At 48.0% G+C, this 25,069-nt stretch overlaps 1 protein-coding gene across 2 annotated transcripts in view; it reads right to left on the reverse strand.

Annotated features, from left to right (window-relative positions):
* Positions 1-10,869: 10,869 nt before the first annotated feature.
* shq1 (SHQ1, H/ACA ribonucleoprotein assembly factor) overlaps positions 10,870-25,069 on the reverse strand; it is a 43,299-nt gene continuing 29,099 nt past the window's right edge. For both annotated transcript variants that reach the window (XM_080000519.1, XM_080000518.1), the window contains one exon: positions 10,870-11,552. In XM_080000519.1, the coding sequence (XP_079856645.1) occupies positions 11,021-11,552 (532 nt within the window). In that variant the 3' untranslated portion in view covers positions 10,870-11,020. The remainder of the gene's footprint in view (positions 11,553-25,069) is intronic.

The raw sequence follows: 25,069 nt of genomic DNA on the forward strand, positions 1-25,069 counted from the left end.
ATTTATTTTACCTCGTCCGACCTAACCCGTTTTCCTGAGGGACGAGGAGGAGAAACCGGCGCGACAAGCTCCAATGTGCGCATCACCTGACGGCTGCCGTGCGCAAAGAGCAACAGGCTGCGAGAGCTGCAGCGCCTGTACTGGAATTCCCGCAGCTCCCGCTACATCGAGAGGTCGCCGACTCGTCAGCCCGGAACGAACGCCGGCACGTGAAATGCGTGCCTGGGGGGCCTGAGATGATCCACGTCACTCCCTGTTGCATCACCATTCTCCTGCCCAGTCACGCTCAAGGCAAAAGCACACATTGAGCCTCGTCCAAGACAACTCATGCAACCCAAATGCTGTACCTGAGAAAAGCCTCCCGTTGCCCTGACTGCTAAGTTACTTTCCTCCTCTCGATTTTTTTTTTAATAATATCACGACGCCACTAGGGTGATGGCAGGGTCCTTGCGTTCTTTCAAAAACTCGGCATCCAGCATCAAGGTCTGTGCATCGTTATAGCTTGTCACGATGCCGTCTGCATCTTGCGTATTGCTCTCTCTCTCTTCTCTCCGGCAGATTGCCAAGATGTGTGGTTCCAAGAATGAGGAGGCTCTTGGCACCCCAGTCTCTCAGCTACACCCCCCTCCCATCTCTCTCTCCCTCTCTGACAAACAGCTAGAATTATCCTCTCATGAATTTATTCGCTGCTGCCTGTCTGCCACCCAAGAGCTGGAATGTGTCAGCTAGAGCAGAATACTAAACATTGCCTGACCTCCATGACAAGAAGACAGAGAACCAAAACTTCCACCAATCTAAAGACAAAAACAGATGTAGATATATTGATGTATAGTGTATATACTGTACTAAATGAAATACTGAAAGGACAAGGGGCAACGCAGATCAGTTCAAATTTCTTGTCCGTGTCGGTGTCTATGCCACTGAATGCCAATGGGGTGAAATCGTTCCTTGTCATAAGGTTTGGTGCTCAAACCTGTTTTTGATCTACGCATTTTTATCATGTGAACGTCAAGAGGGAAAATGGGGACCATAGTTTCAAAGAAAGTGGAAAGCCAAGGCTATGTCTGACCTACTGTTACCTCAGCGGTTCAATTTAATACATTTCCATATACCAGGGAAGTTTCCTGCGATGTTTATTTACAGACCGGTGACAAACTAGTTTTGATCCACAACCGACACAGGCATATTTGGTTATAAGATAGGCAATGCCCATAACAAGATTAAGCCTGTTCCAAATTCCTGCAACCAGGGTGGATACATTTCCGCAACCGCTGACGAATGTACAACTTGTAAAGCAGTTTGTGGCAGATCCGCCTGCCACACGCCACCTGAGCGACGTTTTCAGGGCCCTCCCACACAGAGACAAAGGCAGAGATGTTGCAAACACACCAGTTTATTGTAGAGTATGTGTGATATTGACAGAGGCTCTCCCCTGTGTGTGGGGATGGGTGATTTACCTGTTGCTCATTGATTGCTGAGGAGTAACAGGCATACAGCCACCTCTGATCCCAGGCCCAATTACTTAGACCTGTTAGAACAGTCCCCTTTCCATAAGACCTGGTTCCCCGGAACAGTACGATCCATGGGCGACCCTCCCCCAGGGCGACGAAACAGACTGCCCCCTCCTCCCTTCCAGAGCGTGGGGCCTCAGGCTGCCGTGATGACTGGTGAAGGTGTAGCCAGGCTTGGCTGTTGCAAGGGCGTCTTGGAGGGGTGGTCTGGCTGCTGGGCTGCTGGGCTGATGGATGGTCAGCTAGCCGCAGGAACCCTGGACATCTTGGGTGTGGCTGCTGCCAGGATGGGCTAGTGCTGTGGCCGCCATCTGACCTGCTGGTGGCTCCATTGTGTCTTCAGACAATCCTTCCGTGTCTCTTCCCTGTGCCGGAGAGTCCCGGTTCAGGCGCCACTGTGAAAGTTCCGCTTGCCGCACACCACCTGAGTGGCGTTTTCAGGGCCATCTGACACAGAGACCCCGGCAGAGATGTTGCAGACACACTAGTTTATCGTAGAGAGTGGCAAAATGTAACAAGCCAGAGCAGAAGGACATATGTCATGACAGAGGCTCTCTCCTGTGTGTGTAGGGAAGGGTGATTTACCTATTGCTCGTTGATTGCTCTGACGAGAAACAAGCGTACAGCCACCTCTGATCCTGGGCCCAATTACCTAGACCCAAGACAGGTCTGGCTGCTTAAACCCCCACACACCACACAGTTGTTCTTCCAAAACCACTAAGGGGCAAATTCACAAAGTGATTGTGCGGCTTTTGCGGCTGCTAATCCTGTGCAAATAACAGAAAAAGCAAGCATCTCAATCACAAAGCACCCATGAACGGTGAAATGCACTGCTATCTGCGCTGCCACGCATATAGCGTCTTGGTGCGCCGTTGCTATTTGCACGGATTTTAATGAGGTATTATATACATTTGGTGCAAAATTGGCCCCTTTCTATGCAAATGAGCCTTGTTGCAAATAGTGCCCAATTCACAAACTATGGCTCTAATAGCCACATGCAGTTAGAGTGACAGTGTTACCGTCTGGAGAGACCTTGTGATAACTGCACGAGACCAAAGAAAAAAACACTCGTCTGAGGCAAAGGCAAAGGCAAGAGAAGACCTTAGATCAGGTCTCGGTCGGGACCTGTCTCCCTCTCCATGCGTAATTTGCGGCCACGATCTCCGTTCCCCTTCCTCTTAATAACACATTGAGAACATTGTGACATTATTTTAGATGTTTTACATTTGACTCTGTTTTATTTTACTTTTCATTTTACTTAGAAACACTGGTGTTACTTCTCGTAACACCGGTGTTGTCGTGACTTTATTAACCGGTGGGATAGCTCCGCTAAAATAACTACTGTCCGACAATTATTTAAAGTTTTATATTTAAGACTATAAGACTGATAATTCATAAAACAGGCAAGTGTAGAGCGGTGGCGTAAATGCGTCACCCCCCCCCCCCCCCCCCCCCCCGCTGACACACAAATTATTAACTTTGCCACATGGATCATTGAGATCAGGTGGTAAACAAGGGCAAATTGCACTCAGCAGCAAAACTTTATGGGCGTGTTTGCACTGACATATCATTAGGGTTAGGGTTATCGGTCGCTAAGACGAGCCCGATAGCGACAGAAATTCATGTGCAATATTTCTTATTGCCACTGCCAATATGCCACTGTGCTATCAGCGGCCGCAATCCATTCTTTGTGAATTTGCCCCTCTGTCTCACTTATCTCTTCAAATGGGCACGCATGGCCACCAAGAGACTGAAAGTAGTTCTTTGTAACAAGAGGCAGTACAACTCACAGGAAATGCTCCCTTGTAGGACATGCCACCACTTCTGCTAAACTCCTTGCGTGAGCCTAAAAAGAAAGGAAAACAAAATGCCCTTGATGTTTTTGTGATAAAAAGTTCTGTGAATTGCCAGCGGCATGTGTCTAGTCATCTCTCGTCTCGGCGGTGGGAGATTTCTAAGGACACCTTTACTGTCCCTGGAAAGTCAAAGAAACAGCGTATAGCCATATCTGCGTTGTCCCGGGTTGAAACACTACCGACACAAACACATGCTTTGTTTGTATTGTCATTTCCTAGATCGAGAGGTGAGATTCTTTTCTTTCTTACAAGGACTCACAAAGTCTCAACTCAGCAAAGGGGCTGTCTGCACCAGCTAAAGTTCAGTGGAAAGCAGCCACTCAGCCAGGGTTCAGGGGTTGACAGCATATCTGCATTGAGTCAACAGACCTTGTAACCTTATCAACATTTACATAAGAGCCGGTTATCTAACACGCTCCTTCCCCCGGCAACCCCCACCCCTCCCCCGCTCTCAGAACCAGCTCCGTGCAGCTCACGGCCAGATGGTTTTATTACCCATTAGCAAGTCTTTATCTGATCCGACACACATTTCCACAGTGTGACACAATGCAGTGGCGCCGTGGCATTAGCATACTACATGGCTCTCCCATCGCTCTGATGTCAGGAAAATTCCTTCAACTGCCAGTCAGCGTTACAGTCGACTGTCTAAGCCCCTGCGCTGCCAGAGTCTCTTGTTAAGGTGATGACGTCCTCCCATGCCTCCCCCCATCTCCCCTTACTCTCCCTTCAAGTGCCCGTTTCTCAGTTTCTTTAGCCCCCAGGTCCGCCCTTTCATGATCGGACGGCGGGTCGCTAGGAAGCTCTCAGAAGAATGAGCGGAGCATATAATGGAAGGCTCCACCCCACCTCCACCTCGGCGTCCGTTCTGCACCGATGTAATCTACACCTCTTCACGGAGGAGGAGAGGAGGTGCAGTGATTGAATAGGTGATCCGTGACTGGTCGAGACAGGCACGCCCGTACGGGGGGGGGTCCACCGTTGTATACCCAATCTAGGTGGAGTGTGACAGATTCAAGGGGGCAGATTGTCACATGATTTTTTTGTTTTTGCATCGCAGACAGCAGACTCCAGAGAGTTAAAGATGTTGAGGAAGTGAAAGAACTTTTTCTGTCTGATGGGGGATGAGAGAGGACGCCGGGCCACACGTCACTGGGACGGAGGTGAGGAAATCAGAAAGGGCGGCACAGTCTCGCGAGGCTGTCTTCAGCGTGTGCCAAGGCATTTCTTTATGAACGTCAAATCCCTGTCTCTGTTACTCCAGAAGATCTCTACTCCCTGCCTCTGCTCTGCCTGTGCTTGACTCTACCTCCCTCCACTCTACCCTACTCTAGCTCACTGTAGTCAACCCTACTCTACCTCCCTCTAATGTACCTCCCTCTGCCTCTACGCCTCCTGTACTTCACGTCTACTCTATCTCCCTCTTCCTCTACTCCACTTCCACTCTACCTCTACTCAACCTCTGCGGTAACTTCCTCTGCCTCTACTTCACTTCTACTCTACCTCTGCTTGACCTCTACTCTACCCCCCCTGCCTCTACTAGTCATCTACTCCTCTAAATCACTTCTACTCCCTCTACCCTAATCCACCTACCTCTAGTCTCCCTCTACTCTACCTCTATTCAACAGGGAACTCATGAGGGGATCTGTGATTTCGGTCAATATATCTTGACATTAAAATATGATATAATTCAATTGTTTAATTTGTCAATATATAGACAAACAGCAATGCTCATATACTATTCTTTTGTTTTCATAGGTGTCAATATGTGACATTGATGAATGATACTCAGTAGGTAAGAGCCCAAGTGGGTGAAAGGAAACCAAAGGGGTCTCGACTGCGAGTCAGAGGGTGCTCAGTTCCAGCGGGGATGGAGTAAACTCTACACAGGATGGAGTTGTGTTACGCTCTGTGATGGAAAGCCAGTGTACAAAAGGAGACCTATGCATGTCTTTTTCCAAGAAGGGACAATGCAGAGCGAAGCACAGCCGCTGCTGGGTGAACTGCGAGAGCCAGGCGAGCACTGTGAGTTCTGCGCAAGAGCAGAGGCTTTTATCAATGTCAGTAGCTTAGCTTGTGTCAGTAATGTCAGCAGGGGTGGGGGTGTGGAGGTTGGGGGTTGGAGAGGAAGCCAACCCGTCACTGCCAAGTGTGCCAGGAGGGTGCGTGCACGAGAAAATTCTTTGTTCTCCGGTCTGCTTGCAACAGGCTGACATCTGCAAGGCATCGTTAGCGCCGGGTCTCAACCGTCTGCACGCTCAATGGATAGAGGGGAGGAATGGGACGGGTGGTGGTGGTGGTGAAGGGGAAGGGGTTACACCTCCCTTCACAGCGAGGCCAGAGGTCGCGATTCCTCGGACGCAAACAGAGCAAACACAGCCGCCGCCGAGTTTGTCCGAGACCAATCCCCCCTCCTGTTCTTTTGCACGCTGAGGACACTGAGGACGCTTTGATCCACTCGCCTCTGAAAATGAAGAACGAGAAGAAGAGGAAGAAGAAAAAAAGGTTGCTGTTCTCTTTTTTCTTTTTTTACACACACATATCGTGGACATGGAAATCCAGCTCCACCCTTGAAAAGGAAAGCGCTTATACACCGAAAACTTGTTGACACCACGCCGCCAGAGCTCCGGCGTCAGTTTATTTTAGTTTTCTTATCCTGCAACCGCTCTATTCAGGAGCCATAAAAGAGCTGCGCGGTTCAATGAAAACAGAGGCGAGGCAAAGAGGCGAAAGAGAGAGAGAGAGCAGAAGAGGGAGAAAGCCAGAAAGCAAGTGTTGGTTTGTTGTTCCCTGCTCCCCTAGCGCTCAGAGGCTCCCTCCAGCGTAGTCTCTCGCTGAAATATTAATCATGTTTGACAGCCGTTTTTTTTTTTTTTTGCTATGAAAACAAACACGAGACCCGCTCTGCGTTTTCCTCAGGACGGCGGAGAACACGCGCTACCGCTCGGAACGGCTCGGGGAAAAGGCATGGCTGTTAAGTGAAGGCCAAAAAGGTTAAGTGAAGGCTCTCAATGAGGTTACGCGGGAGCAACCGGCGCGTCTTGGACAGTAAGTCCATTATGTAGGAGAGGGTACTGGACTGTCCTTTCTGGAAGTTAGGCTTGAGAGTTTAATATGGAGCTCTATAAAGTTGAAAAAGAGCAGGACGCCGAGAGAAAGACAGCGTTTTGAGTTTACACAAACCATTCCCCAATTCACCATCACTGCAATTGGCCCAAACCTCCACACTGTACCGTTGTAAAAGAGAATAGACAGGCCTTTCCAGAAGTTAGGGTTGAGAGTTGAACACAGCTTCTGAGGAGAGAAGGTCTTCGGCCAAAGGAGCACGTTGGGAACAAGAAGCCAAGAGAGAGACGGTGCTTGAGTAGACGCTAGCCGTTCCCTCGCTGTGCTGTTGTGAGGACACTGCGCGTTGAATGCACTGACAACTCTGTTTGGAAGAATGTTTGCCGCTGGTTCCTTTCTTAGTTTGAAGCGGTATACCGACTGTTGAAGCCTCTCACCCGGTGTCTCTTCAAAAGCGTCTCCACCGCTGCCACAAACCCACCGTGCTTAACGAGGCAAGGAGGTCTACCCAGCTACCAGTTGATTCTCTCACCGTCTCTTACACACAAGGCTCAGGCGCTACACACACACACACACACACACACACTCACACTCGGGGGCCCAGCACGGCTGAGGTAATTTGCAGCATTAAGCAGCCTGATAGCACATGTCCACTGAGAGTTAGGGAGTGATTTAACGGACATTGCTCACACCAATTAGAGTGAATCAGCCAGGCAGCGCTGCTGAGGACAAGTGGATGCCACTGCTGTCACACACACACACACACACACACACACACACACACACACACACACACACACACACACACAGACACACACACGGTCCTTCACATTGTGTGAAAGGGGACCGTTTTAAACATGTTAATATAGGTCTCTGAGGTCCCCTAAACATGTTTTTGAATTTTTTTTGCTGAACATACCACTGTAGATTCTGCATTCTAGCCATTCTAATGTGCCTCAGCCTATAACCCTGTTCCAGGACACTCTGTTTCTGTGGGGTGGCGCCACCCTCTTGAGGCCTCTAGTTCTCTGAGCCAATGGGATTTGAGCTTTACTTCCCGGTTCTGTTGTAATTAGTCCGTAACGGCACCAAAAGCCCGGGAACACCGGCTAACATCCGGTATTTTTCATCAGTGGGAAAGGTAAAACCCTGGTGTCAGTCCCTGGTCAAATGACCCTGCAATAGACGCAGGTTTAAATCGGCTCCATCAATCAGAAGTTATTGACTTTTTCCCGCAAACGTTTGAGTGTGGGGATTGCTCTGTGGGGACGACAGCGGAGAACCCCCACGCTCCAAGCCGGTCTCCGAACAGGAGGAGCACCTCCTATCCCGGAGAGCAGACCGGTGCACATGCCATCCGGTGCTTGGGTGCGCACCAGCAGCATGAATACTCCATGCTGCTTCTCCTGTAGTGTTGGGTCGTTCGATTCGATCTGATTCTTTTGAACAGCTCAAAATACTTTTTTATTAAAATTAGCTTTATAGTTTTATGCCGTTATATATTTAAGTTGCTGTCTCCTCTACTGATTTGTTCCCAATCAAGCTGGCACCACGACGAGCCCCTTTTACGACATGTTCGAGACGTTGAATGTGACACACCAAGAAATGACGAAAGGTGCCAATGGCCTATTTTTAGTGGGTTTAAAAAACCCGGGTAAACCTACTAATTTTGGTGTAAAAACGGTATGATTTCACCTTATCAGTCCAACAAAATCTATTTCTGGACAAATTTGAGGAATTTGCTGCATCATCACTCATATGAGATCTACAAGGCTTAATTTAAAAGTTTGTTCAGACAGTCATTGCCATTGCCCCCCTGACACACACACACACACACACTCACGTCTCTCCAGCCACCGTTCAAAAGGACAGAAGGGGATTCTATTTGCGCACACCCCCCATCGGAGGAGTCAAGCCCCAGCGAGAGCATCTGATTCATTTCTTCTTAAGGGCTATTCATCTTTCAAGCACCATGAGAATCACTTTGCCTCTCAGGAAGGGGACAGGAGAATGAGTTTTTCTAGGCTCTGCAGGTGGAGGAGGTACTGGGGGGCTGGGGGTGCGGGTGTGGTGTGTGAGGAAAATAACGGCGTCCTCGGGCGCAGGTGCCGTTCATAGTGAATGGAGGAGGAAACGTGTCATTAGCAGAGATGATTGATGAAATTGTCACGATGAATGCGTTCTCCGTTTGCAGAGACGTTTCGAAACCGCGCCCACAGGTGAACACTCTGCTTGGTTCGACCTAAGTGCCTCCGCCCTCCATTGAATGAGGGCGGAGGCACTTAGGTCAAACCACTTGTTTTAAGGGGTTCAAATGCTCATGAAATGCGTACATCCTGCGACTGCACCGCAGCGGGCACTCCTATTCCTGAAGCACGCTCCTCTATGATTACACTTTAATGATAGCTAATTTAAAGAGAAAAACACAAACGGCAGAGGCCTCTGTTGTTGCAAATCATCAAATCAACACATTACCTCTGGCTCTCCGACGTCCGAGGGTCAATGTTCATGTCTGCCATTGGAGCAGGGGGATCGATTAGTCAAATCGGGAGTCCAAATAGGGCCAAATTAAGGGCTCTCACAATTTATCAGCCAGATTCATTACTGTGGTGTGGTCGGTGTGGAGAGTATTAATCGCAGACAAACAGATTGGCAAAGTGCTACAGCCACACTACAAAACGACGGCCCTAATAGGAGAATATGGAGGCCACTTTGAAATGAAAAATGGCAACGGAGGCTGGTGTCACTTAATTAACGTGAACCACACACCTCCACCACGACCCGGCGGGGAGCATTAACTGCTGCCTGAAGGGCTGCACGGAGCCAGGACTCGTGTTCTACGCCACGGAGGGTTTCTTTTAAACGGGCCAACCTTCACACTTTGACTCATTTCATGTAACAAGGATGACAGCGCTGACTCCTGGGACGAGTAGGTGGAGAGGCTGTCCTCTTCTTGGATAGGAGGCTTGGTGGGTGGCGGGGGGTGGTGCTTAGCAATGCCATCCATCTCCGTAACAATACCTCAGGGACCGCATACCTATAAGAAGCGATCATCACCGCAGGCACCCCCCCGCGCACACACACACTTAATTTACACAGGAAAGAAATTCCCCCTGGGAGGCAGGCCGGAGGCAAAAGTGTGGCCACGCAAGATCAGTCACTCCCTCTAAAGCTGTCGGGTGAGTTATAAGCACGGCAAGCCCTTACAAATTTGTTCCTTCTGCAATCTGGGTTATTTCCATCCTTTGTTCGCCATCAATTACGCCTAATGGCCCAAAGGTCCACTCACAGTAGACTGACAGAATGTAATTTATTTTCTTTATTTTATTTTTTATCAAAATGGGAGCCTCTTCCCACAGCGGCAGCCGTGCTGTTGTCATGCGTGTGTCTGGGACAGCACATGTCAGATCTGGCCCGAGTGGCAGTTAGTCTCGGCCGGTCTCGTGTTCCTATCTCCAGGCTGCCTTGGGCCCCGGAGAGCTCTTATCTCTCAAACAAACAGCCCTCGTGCCGCAGCCCTCATCCGTCTGCCTGACGTGTGCTTCCTTGTTTGTCTTCTCTCGCCCGCCTGGTGATATTGAGCTGTGTCGATGGGTGCCCCTCCATTCCATCTCCGGATGAATCAATCGGCGGCTAAAGACAATCCCACTTGGAAGGCTTGATGCTGCCCGCCCCCTCACACTGTATTGCCTTTTTATTTTTCACTGTTGGATTGCCTATTAGTAAGTAGAAATTGTAACTGCTGCAATGCCTGAATTACCCCTATGGGGATTAATAAAGTACCATCTTATTTTAAGATATGTTATATCTTATTAAGCATTTCTATGTCGGTAAATCCTTCATTTCCAAGTTAGGCAACATCATATCAGGAGATCTGTTCAAGGCCAGTATTTAAAAATATATATTATCTGGATCATTAAAGAGTTGTTTTTCCCTCAGAAACTCACTTGAATATCCTGTCGTCTAACTGTATTTTCTCCCTCCAAATCTACAGACCTGCTCTGTGTTCACACAATTGTAAATTGGGCTTCAAGTTAAGTAATAGCAGATGTCACTGGATCAGTGGTGCTAACGCACAAACACTGTGGATTTGAAAACATCTCACCGTGTTTATTCCCTGCCTCCCCTTCACTGTGAAGTATTATTCAAATAACAATTTACGCAACAAGAGTTATCATCTCATGACTATATTTTTTGACTCTCCACAAATCTCTTTCTCGGGAGGAGAGCTTAGAAGTAGAGGGGTATTAAGAGTGAGAGATAAGAAATGTAGAAAAAAAACAATCTCCTGGTGGAGATTCTGCCGCTATCAGCGCCAGGCCGCCTATTCCCTATCTTTGCTTTGAACAAATAGGCTTGTGTAGCTTAGGGCTGACGAAAACAACCAGGCGCGGATCAATTTAACAACAACATTAAAGAACTTTGTTTTTATTGTGGTTCTTGTGCTTTACACAAAAAAAACAAGTTATATACAAAATAACTGAAAAACCTGAAAAAAAAAAATGGACTGCTGCGACTAATTCATTGTAAAATGGTGAACTCTTTTCACTGAACGTAAATTGAACAGTGAGCGGTGCAGGAATGGGGGCCTCACTGCTCCTCCGAGTCGCCCTCGTCGGGATCCTCCGCTGTGGTGACGATGAGCAGGGGGTTTCTGCGGGGGCGCCCATCCAGCAAGCCCCCGGCGGAGGGCTGGGAGATCCGCAGCTCCCCGGCCACCTGCTCCCCCAGCTCCTGGATCAGGAGGCCGGGGCTGCCCGGGGCCGGGAGCCGGTCCGGGTCGTGTTTCCTCTCTGCGAGACCAGCCGCAGGGCCCTGGGGGAAGGGGGGAGGCGGTGCAGGCGGGGGAGGAGCCGGCTGCAGGCTGAGAGGGTGGGCCTCGGCTCTCTCTCCTCCCCCTCCCTCGGTGTAGCGAGCACAGCGCTGCCCTTCAGCCTCAGAATCCTCACTGTCCACAGATGAGCTGCTGCTGCTGCCTGTCTCTTCTTCTTCCTCCTCCTCCTCCTCCTCCTCCACCACCATGACGGCTGCCTCCTCCAGCTCCTCCAGCTCCAGCTCCAGCTCTGTCTTCTTGAGGGAGGTGTTCTGCAGAGGACCGGCCAGAGCCCTCACCTTCCTGGACCTGGGAGGGAGGGAGACCAGGAAAAACTAACTAGATAAGACGACGAGCGGGACAAAGTCGGGAGTGCCAGAAGATTCTCTTTCATCTGTTATTTCGATATCGCCGTTTGTCTCATACGATCTCTGTAGGATGGTGAGGAAGTTTTACTTGAAAGCTGTAGTGTTTGACATATAACTTGATATTCTTGAGTATCTTAATGCAACACAGATAACACAGATTACTCAGATTACTTCTTTAATGTGACATATGCATTGTGATATACACTACTCACAAAGTTAGGGATATTTGGCTTTCGGGTGAAATTTATGGAAAATGTAAAAAGTTGACGCTATAGTGATATTATATCATGAAAGTAGGGCATTTAAGTAGAAGCATGCAATGGTGATTTCCTCATCTCAAACAATTTTTTGAAACAAAAGCCAACAACAGTGGTGGGTTTACCACAACAAAAAATGTCAATGTCTCAATAATGTGCCCTTGAGCACCAATTACAGCTTGACAACGACGTCTCATGCTGTTCACAAGTCGACTTATTGTCTGCTGAGGCATGGCCCCCTCAGGTCATTGAGGTTCTGCGGTACAGAGTTACAAGCCTCTACAGGGCGACTCAGCTGATCCCATAGGTTTTCTATTCAGGTCTGGAGAAAGTGCAGGCCACTGCATTTGAGGTGCCCCAGTCTCCAGCAGCCGTTCCCTAATGATGCCACCTTGATGAGCTGGAGCATTGTTGTCCATGAAGATGAAATTAGGCCTGTGTTGTTCATGCAGGCACTGTTCACAATGAAGCGCTCATCAGTGTGGGATGTGGCCAAAGGACGTCCACTTCTACGCCTTTCTGTGACGCTTCCAGTCTCTCTGTATCTCTGTTGCAACCTGATGATGACACTCTGTGACGCTCTAAGCTCAGTGGCCACTTCCCTCTGAGAACATCCTGTTTGAAGCCTCACAATGGCGAGGTACTGTTGATCAGTTGTTAGGTGTCGTCTTGGTCTCATGATGTCAACATGTGAACAGCATGATGAAGAGGACTGTTTAAATACCAATTCTAATTGAACCAGGAAATGTATTGGTCGATTCATGGATCAAACACCTGTTGTGAATTTTGCCGTTCAGCTCCTTGTGAGAGAACAGCAAGTTGTGCAAAAAGTACTGAAACATTGAACAGTTGGACATGTGCATTCAAAAGTTTAGAGGTCAAATTAAGTTCACCTGTAAAGGTTATAGTGCATTTTAGGTTCATCCTGAAATTTCACCCGAAAGCTGAATATCCCTAACTTTTTGTGAGTAGTATATATATATATATATCCAAACATGGTGTTGAAATTCCTCATAGGTATCGTGATAATATATCCGTCTAGCCCAGCCTACTATGTGTGACAAAGCATGAGGGGAGGGAGAGAGAGAGAGAGAGAGAGAGATCTTTATCAGCGCTTGCTGAAAAAGGACTGACTGGCTGCGCTTAAGACATCGCCACAGGATAACCATCCACAAATCTAACAGCCATTACCCCGGTTCCCCGTTCTCCGCTAAATGCTAAGTAGGCAGCGATTTGCAGCGGCATGCGCGTGCTTTGCTTTTCTTGTGGGTGGGGGTGGAGGGTGGATGGGGAGTGATGGTTACTGAATGAAATATGGAAATACAGCTGTTTAATAACGTAGGGGGAGATAAGCGGAGGCGATACGGGCACTCTTGGGCCCCCCTTTTCTCTCCCCCTGTGAGCAGTGATAAGACACTGAGAGGGATTACACAGGATTGTATCCGACCCCCCCCTCCCCCACACACACACAGACACGTTGAGACGTACACACACTAACATTAACACTCCCTCAGAGCTCCAATCCAAAGACTTCAGGCCGCGTTGTCGTCTTGTGAAAAGCTGTGTGCTTGGCCTGACATAAGACTGATTTACAGAATGGAAGTCTACATTAGGGACCGCAGTACAACTGTGGTTGACTTTTGTAAGAATTCCACTGGATTGTCAGTCTCGTTTTCTGCATCGCATCGATGTAGACAGACGAGTGATGATTTTTCTACAGAGTCCCGCTGCGGGTCGGTGTCCATCTCCAGGAGGTGCGCGGCACGTTTGCAGGCCTCTTTCAGGAGCGCGGCGGACCTTCCTGCGCGAGTATAATTTTACGTTTTCTTATATATTTGCGGAACAAGAACAGAAGACTTTGCGAGTGGCTGACGCAGGCGTTAGAAACCTTCTTTTAACGACCGCTTCTCCGTATAACGCCAGCCGAGAGACGAGAGGATCCGTGGCGTTGGCGACAGGCATGTTAAGCGGGTAGATCTGAGATGACACAGTACTTTCAATATTTTGTTTGTCAGCTTCGTCCCCGGACGGCAGCGGAGGGACGCGCGCACAGGTACACACTCTGACAGTAATAAGTGCTACGCAGTCTCAGCCTCGAGTGGCTGAACCGCAGGAGTACATAATGAGACGCCTGACCTCGCTACTATCGACGGGATGTCTGGGGCTGAGGACGCCCGAGCACCAACGCCGCCAAGATGAATGTCTCCCCACGCTTGAAGATTAAGTGTGAGAATTCACTCATAAAACAGTACATTAAGGCATGTCCCCATCATGTAGCCCAGGTTTTTTTTCCCCCTTTACAGATGCATACAGATGGAGGGACAATGGGCTTCTCCCAAAGGGGGAGTGTCTGATGAATGTCTTCCCACAAGGCCCCATTAATGTTAAGCCATTGGATTGGACACATTATTCATGTTGGGACACTGCCATACCCCCACCCCACCAAGCCACCTCCCTCTGGAGGAAGAGTGCGCCGTCCTCATTGCCATGTTGATTATGAGTTGACCTCCGAGGGTCAGCGTTGGGCTTTAGGGACATGTCTACTCATTGAGGGATAAAAGTGTGTGTGAGCCTCTTTCACACTAGAGAGCTACGTTGTCTGATGAATCACAAATACCTTTTGACGATTTTGGCAAACATTCAGCTAAGTGGCAAATATAGACTTTGACAGTGTAGATAGAGGAGACACATCCCTCTCTTGTGGAAGAACAGCAGCTCACTTTTCAATGGACAGGGATTTGAAGATTGTCTGTGATGTCATTGAGGATTCCTTCATCAAGGTAATCCCAAGATAAATGTCATTTTTATCAACGCAAGAATGTTGATTTTGTGGCATTTTTTGTGGCGTTTTGTTGTTGTATTACCGTTACATTCTAAAAAACTCATGAGACTGGGCTGGAAAAAATCGGCTGGTGACAACAATTGTGGATGTATGAATCACTTTACATAGATGTTTCATTACATCCTTTTCGGTATTCCAATGTGCGAAAACAACGGTTTAGTTGCAGACGCTATGGAGCCTATCTGTTCAGCCATTGATTAATACAGCACCATCCAAACTTAATTAATTAATTAACTTATTAAAACCAGCCAAAGTTTTTTGACAGAGCCCGCATTCACACTGTGGTGGTTAAAATTCTATTGGAAGCGCCATCCAACATCAGCTTGGCCTTGCATCGCAGCAAAAAGTTGAAATATTTCTCACCGTGCGGCCTCCTCCTACCGCATTGACACCGTAGCGTGCGCTGAAAACACTAGAACCTTCCCAAGCACTGAGGGTTTTGCTGTTGCGGACTGAGAGGGGCCTTTAGATTCTGTCACAGAAGAGGCTCCAATTAAGCCACCGCTGAGCTCCTATTACTAATGACACCCTTTGACCTCCACCTCCTCCACAACCTCAACCCGACCCCCCTCTGCATCCCCAGCCCCGGGCAAACCGAAATGCACGGGGTAAAGTGAGGACGGGGGGGGGGGGTCAGGCTTCAGGAGAGCTAGTGTAAACAGTTCATGTAGTCGTGTTGTATGGAGGCGACGGGTGGTGGAGGGGGTGCGCCCGGGGGGGTGGGGGTTCGATTGATTTTCCCTGGGGAACAAGGCGGGAAAGAAAATGAAAATGAAAGGCACAGCGTGACCGAGGAATAAGAGCACTTGTTAAAAAAAAAAACAACAAAACTCAACAACCCTGAAGAAGGAAAAGCAGTTCTCCTTAGCAACGGGTGAGGAACGAACAATATCAAATCAGATTGTCGCCCCCCCCCAGCCGACTACAATAAGTAAGGGGGAAATAATCTGATTTCAGAGTGTTGCGCATTGGTGGAACTGTTGATACGACCCCCCAACCCCCCGCCTCAACCTCCGTCTAGGCAGGATGATGGTGATGATGCTTCGGATAATGATGAGGGGGCCTTAAGGTTTGTGAAAACCCCCTCAATGAGAACATCCTGTTGCAGGGCCTGGAAGGGGGGGGGGTGGCATAGAGACAACCTCCTGCAGCAGCGCTGCCACTTCAAAGGCGCAGCCCCCCCCCGCCCTTACATTCTCTTTCCCCCGTGGGAAGTCATTATTGAGTTAACATTGGAGAGGCGCGCTTGGTTTCTCTCCTCCCCCCTTCCTCCCTCCACCCTCCCTCCTCGCACTGTGGTGGGAGATGCCGGGCCTGCGGTGAATAAAAAAACAGAGAAGAGGGGTGGGATGGGGATGAGGGGGGGGGGGGGGGGGGGGGGGGTTAATGTTGTACACAACCCAGCCATTACTACACCATTGTTGCACGTCGTGGCTTCATTAAAGTGAGGAGGCTTGACGGCTTTTGCAAAAGTTGAAAAAAAACAACTTTTGCAGACACAAATACAGTAAGCTTCCCTCTGCCAGAGTCCTTCAATGAGAATACGGACAATAGTGTGTTTGTTTGTGTGTGTGCGTGCGTGTGTGTGTATGTATGTGTGCGAGCGCGACGCACGTCTGGATCCGGGAGAGAGTCGAACTGACATTTCTTTCATCGGGCACGCGAGCGAACCCAATTCAATACATCTCCGCTCTTCAAAGCGGCTCAGATAAAGCCTTGTCGTCAGATGTATAAATCTGTGTAATGTGAGCTGCGGATTTCCGGAGCCGATGCCTGCCGAATGCATTATTCACTCGCTGAGTGGATAAAAGCCGACGGTGGAAGATGCGATCCGCCGGCGTGACGGACGGCCGTGAAGGACGGCCGTGAAGGACAGCCGTGAAGGTCCTGAGACGGTGGAGGCGGCTCGCAGGTGCTTTCGTGGAGCGTTCCGCCGCTTGAAAACCAGACGCACGGGTTTGTCCTTAAAATACCGCTCTCCGCTGGTGGAAAGTCCCGTGTGTTTGTGACCGGTTGCGCCATTTATTCTGTGAGGATGAAGAGGAAAGGGGGATGAAGGTTGTCTCTGCGATGTGCTATTTTCACGGCTCCCTGTGTGGTCGGCGGAGGGTTACAGTGAGCTGGTGGGAGGTTAATCTTGACATGTGCACCTAGGAGCGGACAGGTTTAGCTGGGGATGTGCATTTAGTAATAGATGAGAAATGTCATCTCTACGAATTTTGAGACATGGTCATCTAGGCTGTTTTAACCCCCACTGATTTAGGGTTCGGGATCAGGACTCTAGAGTCTGTGCCATCAAGAGCAAATGTATTATCTATGAATGCACTGGCCATTCCCTTCCACATACTGTAAGCTGTTTTTCCAACAAGGTACAGGAACTTAAACCAAGTCAGCCTGGAACCTTCTGAAACTGGAACCTTTGGCAGTCCCTAGAAGAGTTCTAGATAAGATAGACACCTTGGAACCGTGGACATTATTTAAATCAGGGGGAGGTGATGCAATATTTGATAAATCATTTCAACTTCTTTGTCCGTCCATCAGCCAGAGTGTTTCAGATTCAGATCATTTACACTGATTTAAAAATGACAGATACTCGTTGTTCAGTACTACAAACTCTGTCGCAACGGTTCCCAGTTCCCCAAAGGGTACAGTCTCACTGATGGGAACTTAGGACCGGGAACTATCCAAATGGATCCAATATTGGAACAAAGTTCCTCCTGTACCGGGAGCAAAATGTACGGTTCCTGAAATGGTTTCACCAGTGGGAAAAGGGGCTATAGATGCCACATACAATTCCTAAGGTTTGGAAAACCTCCCTCTGCCTTCATTAGAGTTAACTCCCTGGATTGATAATTCATTGTGTTACAGTAAGTAAGGAAATAGGAAACAGCTATAGGTCAGTCACTCAGGCTGTATTCAAGCTGACTCGCTGAAAATGCCAAAACTGAAGATGAACACACTCAGCTGACATTCGTTGTGCTACTTATGCGAAGACAAGGTCCACGTGCCTGGAGTCTGTGTGTACAGACAAAAGCTGGGTGGGACTCGTCCGGAAAGGAAATCTGCAGCGCTTATGCCTGTTAGCTGGGAGATGCTGGTGTCTTTGTAGGGCCTAGCGGGGCCCTCGAGGGTCTCCTGTCTTTACAGTGAGACACATCCGATAAGGGCCGCTCCCACCATTCACATCAAAGACGCACGTTTGACAGATGTATGATCTGGGGAAAGTCCTCCAGGGGCTGCTTACGCTTCAAGCCAGCTATAACACAGATACTTCTCAGGACAGGTAGATAAACATGCACCAGGCAATTTCATTGTTAGCACAGACAAGATGGCTTGAGGTGATGCAGAGTCCAAACAGAGGCAGAGACTCACATTGAGTCTAACACAGGGGTTGGGAACCTTTTAGGCTTTGAGCCATAAAAGCAAAATATTTCTAAATGTATTTCATTGTGAGCCATATAATATTTAATAAAATGTAATGCCACTTAACGCGTGCATTTTTTAAGTAAGGCATACATTTTTAACGTATAACACATCTCTGAGTACTTAAAAAAGCGCTATATATAATACATTTCTCTTTATTCTTCTTAATTATATTGTTGTTATACTGTAGCTAACCAATAATAAATGAAATACTTTTTACCATTATTGTGACTTCTGGTGCTGCATGGTTTTGCTGATGGCCTTGTAGTCTGCTTCATACGTAGTGAGGTTAAGCTTCATGCTGCCTTGAGGCTTCATCAGTTAAACGTGAGCGTAGCTTGCTCTTAATGTTTCCATTAAGATGCCAGAAAGACTGCTCACATGCGTATGTAGAGCCAAACATGGTCAATACGGCAATACTCACACGCTGCATTGTGTGGTGTGTGACGGGAAGCTCCTTCCAAGTTTTAAGAATCAGCTGGTCTTCAGGTTCAAGTTCAAGGGATTATTTGTCACATACATATTGAAGTTTTTTCCATTTCTGTCCACTTGTGTTCAGCTGATTGGTCCAACTGAAGGCAGGGAGTTTTCTTAATGTTTACCTCTTACAGAGGTCTTCTGTGGTCCGCAGCCGGTGCTTGACTATGCCGCTTTGTCCGCCACATTTATATTTTGAATTTTATTTTCAAAATTGTAATTTATCTTACCTGTTTTACTTTAAAATGACACCGGATAATTATTTATTACTTGTTAATTGTGATGAAAGATTTTAGCTCAAAATTGTCTGTGAGCCATATACCGTCATCGAAAGAGCCATAGGTTCCTGACCCCTGGTCTAACAAATGAGAACACAACAGATGATGTTGTACTCTGCACAATATCAACATCAAATGCAGCAGAATGTAACACTTTGAAGTTTAAGAAGTAAAACCCACCAAGAATCCAAATATTAAAAACAACAGAAATTTGAATCCAGTTAGTAACTTATTATCATTTATCTATTGAATTGGAAGGCCCCCGCTAATTCCCACACAGCGTCACCTGCACAACGTTGTTGCAAAGCTTCAGATTTCCGCCCCCACGGGACGCATCGCACCTCTGAAACGGCCTTTAAAGTTAAATTCTAACGCCAACAAAACAGCACACAACAACAAACAAAAAACAGAAATCCCTGCTCAAGTAAGATGTGCCCACCCAAAAAATACTGGCAGCCTCTGGGAGAAATCTTGGGGAAATAAGTGCCCCACACTTTGCGGGTGCAGTGAGGTGAATTGAGGTGACATCCACCGGCCAGGGCTCGGCTGGTGGGTGTTCACACAAAGTGACAGAGTGCAAGTGCATTTCCAAGACGACTGGCCCCCGGGGCTTAGCTGACACACTGACCCCCTGGTTGACCCCGTGGCCCCTCAGTACCCCCTGAGCACCAGCTCCCTTTTCTTTTTTTTACGCCCATGGGGCGAACCGCTCCCTCCCCCAACCCATCCATGGAACTGTGGACAAATCTTTTTCCAATGGCCATTGTATCTCACACACCACCACCACGGATAAATTAGAGGAAGGGAGGCAGGGAGAGTGTGTAGAAAACCAATGGGCTCTTTCATACTCTAATTAGCAGGAGTTTGTCTCAAGCGGGAAAACAAAAGAAAGTTGACACGTTTCTTTCATTGTTATATTTTCACGCTTTGATTTGTTGTTTTCCTGGGTTGCAGAACACTTTTCTTTTGTTATCTGACATGTTTGCATTCCTTTGGTGAAAATAATACCCATTTTTCTCTCTCTTGACATGTGTAGAATTGAGATGCACTTTTTTTGTTATAAATGTATAAAAACAATAGGTGTCATGATATCAAAGTAAACACTTTCCCTAAGGATGGAATTGGCTGTTGTGAATATGTATTTCAAGAAGAGAGAGGAACACAGGGTGACATATAAGAGTGGAGGAAGGTCCACACAGGTGGACTACATCTTATGCAGGAGATGCAATCTGAAAGAGATTAGCGACTGCAAAGTGGTGGTAGGGGAGTGTGTTGCTAGGCAGCATTGGATGGTGGTCTATAGGATGACTCTGGAGGCGAAGAAGAGGAAGAGAGTGAACGAAGAGCCAAAGATAAAATGGTGGAAGTTGAAAAGGGAGGAGTGTTGTATGCAATTTAGGGAAGAGGTTAGGCAGGCAATAGGTGAGAATGAATGGTTACCAGATGACTGAGAAACAAATGCAGAAGTGGTAAGGGAGACGGCCAAGAAGGTATGAGGTGTATCATGCGGGAAGAGGAAGGAAGACAAGGACTCTTGGTGGTGGAATGAGGAAGTACAGGAGAGCATAGAGCAGAAGAGGTTGGCAAAGAAGAAATGGGAAAGTCAGAGAGATGAAGAAAGTAGACAGGAGTACAAGCTGATGCGGTGCAAGGTGAAGAGATAAGTGGCAAAGGAAAAGGAATACGACGAGTTGTATGAGAGGTTGGACAGTAAGGAAGGAGAAAGGACTTGAACCGATTAGCAAGACAAAGGGATCAAACTGGGAAGGATGTACAGCAGGTTAGGGTGATGAAGGATAATGATGGGAATGTGCTGACTTGTGAGGAGAGTGTGTTGAGAAGGTGGAAGGAGTATTTGAGGAGTTGATGAATGAAGAAAATGAGAGGGAGAGAAGAGTAGATGATGTGGGGATAGTGGATCAAGGAGTGCAGCAAATTAGCAAGGATGAGGGGAGAACAGCATTAAAGAAGATGAAGAGTGGAAAGGCAGTTGGCCCAGATGACATACCTGGGGAAGCATGGACATGTTTAGGTGAGATGGCAGTGGTGTTCCTAATGAGACTGTTTAACACCATCCTGGAAAGGGAGAGGATGCCGGAGGAGTGGAGAAGAAGTGTACTGGTACCAATTTTCAAGAAAAAGGGAGACGTACAGAGCTGTAGGAACTACAGGGGAATAAAGTTGATCATTAACAGCATGAAGCTATGGGAAAGGGAAGTGGAGGATAGATTGAGAGGAGAGGTGGGGATCAGCGAGCAGCAGTATGGTTTCATGCCAAGAAACAGTACTACAGATGCAATGTTTGCTTTAAGAATGCTGATGGAAAAGTACAGTGAAGGCCAGAGGGAGTTGCACTGCGTCTTTGTGGATTTAGAGAAAGCATATGATATGGTGCCGAGAGAGGAAGTGTGGTATTGCATGAGGAAGTCTGGGGTGGCAGAGAAGTACGTAAGAGTGGTACAGGATATGTATGAGGGCAGTCAGACAGTAGTAAGTTGTGCAGTAGGTGTGACAAAGGCATTCAAAGTGGAGGTAGGATTGCATCAAGGATCAGCTCTGAGCCCTTTCTTGTTTGCAATGGTGATGGACAGGTTAACAGATGAAATCAGGCAGGAGTCTCCGTGGACTATGATGTTCGCGGATGACATTGTGATCTGTAGCGAGAGTAGGGAGCTGGTTGAGGAGAGCCTGGAGAAGTGGAGGCATGCATTAAAGAGAAGAGGAATGAAAGTCAGCAGGAGAAAGACAGAATACATGTGCCCGAATGGGAGAGAGGGTGGAGAAAAACTGAGAACGCAAGGAGTGGAGGTGGAGAAGGCAGATGAGTTCAAGTACTTGCGGTCAGAAGGGTTCCAGCAAGAGTGAAGGGGAAGGTCTACAGGACGGTAGTGAGACCAGCTATGTTGTACGGTTTAGAGGTGGAGGTTCTGACAAAAAGGCAGGTGGCTGAACTGGAGGTGGCAGAGTTGAGGATGTTGAGATTTTCATTGGGAGTGACAAGGGTGGACAGGATTAAGAATGAGTACATTAGAGGGACAGCTCAGGTTGGACAGTTTGGTGGAAAAGTGAGAAAGGTCAGATTGAGATGGTTTGGACACGTGTATAGGAGAGATGAGTTACATTGGGAGGAGGATGCTGAGGATAGAGCTGCCAGGCAAGAGGAAAAGAGGAAGGCCAAAGAGAAGGTTTATGGATGTGGTGAGGGAGGACATGCAGGCGGTTGGTGTAAGGGAGGAAGATGCACAGAACAGAAGGTATTGGAGGCAGATGATCCACTGTGGCGACCCCTAACGGGAGCAGCCGAGAGAAAAAGAAGATTCAATACATGTATTAATATGTGTGTTTGTGTGTGTGTGTGTGTGTGTGTGTGTGTGTGTGTGTGTGTGTGTATATATATATATATATATACATACACACACACACACACACACACACACACACACACACACATATACACACACATACATCACACACACACACACACACACACACACACACACACACACACACACACACACACACACACACACACACACACACACACACACACACACACACACACACACACACAGTGTATACACACTATGTATATATTTTAATTTTTCACTTATTTGTCTATTTACTTTACATTTAAGTTACTTTATTTGTCTTGTTTTTGTAATTCATGTTTTTGTCTGCACTGTGTTAAATACTCAATAAAAAATATAAATCATAAAAATGATGGGAGCCTCTAAAAGTCTCAAAGTTTTGCATGTGTGTTCATACATAATCGCTAATTTGCAAATATCTAAAGAAGTTGTTTCCTGGTAGTTTGTACTTGCTCTGTATTTGCGTAAAAGATGCAAAAATGCCTTCAATGAACAGGTCTCCTATTACCCTAACCCTAACCCTTTCCAGAGTTTAAAAGTATTATCAAGGTTAGATGGTACAAAAGTAGGGTTTCCAGCAGTAGGTAACACCCAGTGTTCTCTGCAGCTACCGTTCACATGGAGTTGAGCCTGCACACTCACAGCTGTGTGAGGGGGAAGGTTTGACGCACTGCGCTCAAACTATTGCACTTTTTTAAGGGATGGGGTTGATCGCTCATCCTCGATCTCCTGCGCAACATCACACTCCAATCCACTCCATCGCCCTCTCTTACGTGGGCAGAACTTGACCGATGTGCTCAAACACGTTAAGTCATATTCTCAAAAGGTTTTTTGAATACATTTCAGCTTTCGTCGTTTCATGTTCTGAAAACATCTTTTCGCTCAAAAGGTTCTGTTTCTCCATGAGTATACTGGTGACAATAAGCATTTTCTTGTTCAGCTATAGGCCCTGTCGGGGGAGTATCAATTTCACCTTTGTTGCATGTTCTCAAAGTGTCTTTTTGCTGAAAAGGTTCTGTTTCGCTGTGAGTATACCGGTGCCTTTAGGCATCTTCTCAGTTTAACTAATGGTTTGTGGCGGACAAAGGGGTGTGGTCAAGCAGCGGCTGCAGACGACAGCACAGTTCCCTTTTCCCGTGGCCACCAAGCAATCTTGATTGGCCCAATCACGTTCGCATGGCGCTGATTGGTTCAAATCAAGGCAAGGAGTTTTCTTAATGTTTTGTCTGTCAGAGGAGATTGGCGCACGGGCTGGTGAACAGCCCAGGAGCAGAACGCTTTTCCTCCTGTGCCCGAGAGGACTATTACAAACCCTTATATAAATAGATCCTCAAATATATACAGTATATATAGATAACTGTGGCTTGCGTGCCAACACCCAAAATGAACAATAAAATTCCAACCATGCTGGTGAGCCACAGCCAGAAAAACTCTGTCTCCCCCCCTGAACCTGTGACTGTGGGAAGGAACTCCCACAAGTGGCACCTGAGCAGGGACAGATTAAATCGAGTTAGCCGTGACACTCAGACAGGAGAGGAGTTAACCCAGTTGTTGGTACGGAAAGGCCGCCGGGAAATGCTCTTCCAGGCGGCTCACCATAATCCGATGGCCGGTCACCTCGGTCACGAGAAAACACGACAGTGGATAATGGCCCGCTTCTATTGGCCAGGCATTTGGGCAGATGTGCGTAAATGGTGCGCCGCGTGTCCCGAGTGACAGTTAATCAACCCTCTGGCTACACCAAGAGCGCCGTTAAGACCCCTCCCCCTAGTCGAGGCCCCATTCGAAAGACTCGGTATGGACCTCTCGGGCGCAGGAGGAATAGTGTTCAGCTCCTGGGCTGCTCACCAGCCCGTGCGCCGATCTCCTCTGTAAGACAGACAAAACATTAAGAAAACTCCCTGCCTTGATTTGGCCCAATCAGTGCCCGCACGGGGCAATTCAAGGTAGCTTGGTGGCCACGGGAAAAGGGAACCGTGCTGTCGTCTGCAGCCGGTGCTTGGCCATGCCCCTTTGTCCGCCACATGGTTCCATTGCGGGTAAGTATGAATTTCACCATTACTTTCCTGCTCTCAGACTATCCTACTCCACACACACCAAACCTCACTTTTCTTTTTTATTGCTGTGGAATCCAATTGACCCAATTAATGATTGCGAGACAGACGAGCGGTGGGGGCTGGCGGTGGGCGATGAGTGAACCACCCCCTCGTCCACGGTAACACAACGCCGGTGCTCTCTTTGTCTGCGCTGGCGGCTTGTGGGTTTACACTGGCTTCCCTCCAAGCCTTTGGATAAAGGGAGAAGGAAGGAGAGGAAAACGCCAAACCGGGGAGAGTGGGGAGCGACGAGAAGAGCGGGGCTCTCGTGTGGCGCTCCGGCGCCTCAGCGGGGGGCCTTGGCGTCCGAGGGCCCTCCTGAGGCGCACGGCAGGACTAATGGCCGCCCCGTTTGGAACGGCTTTCCCCCTGTGCCCCTCATTCGTTTAAAAGAGATAATTGGGGCGTCGGGAGGATGTGGGAGGGGGAAGCTGACACAGTTTTCCCACAAAGGAAGTGTGTGTGGAATTTTGGAAAATGTTGACCATGGTCACAGCCGCAAACGCAAATATATATATGAAGAAAAAATAAAAAAGCTCCACGTTGTTGGTGACGCAGCCCAGATCTGCAAGACTGAGGAGAGTTTGCACCGAAGGTCGGCTTTATTCTCCGTGTGTTTGTGTGAGCAACTTTTTTCTGTGTGTGTGTGTGTGTGTGTGTGTGTGTGCGCGCGCGCGCGCGTGTGTGTGTAAAGTGCAGTAAAGGACCTGACCTGTG

Source organism: Zeus faber (assembly GCF_960531495.2).
Source record: "Zeus faber genome assembly, chromosome: 5".
Taxonomy (NCBI): domain Eukaryota; kingdom Metazoa; phylum Chordata; class Actinopteri; order Zeiformes; family Zeidae; genus Zeus; species Zeus faber.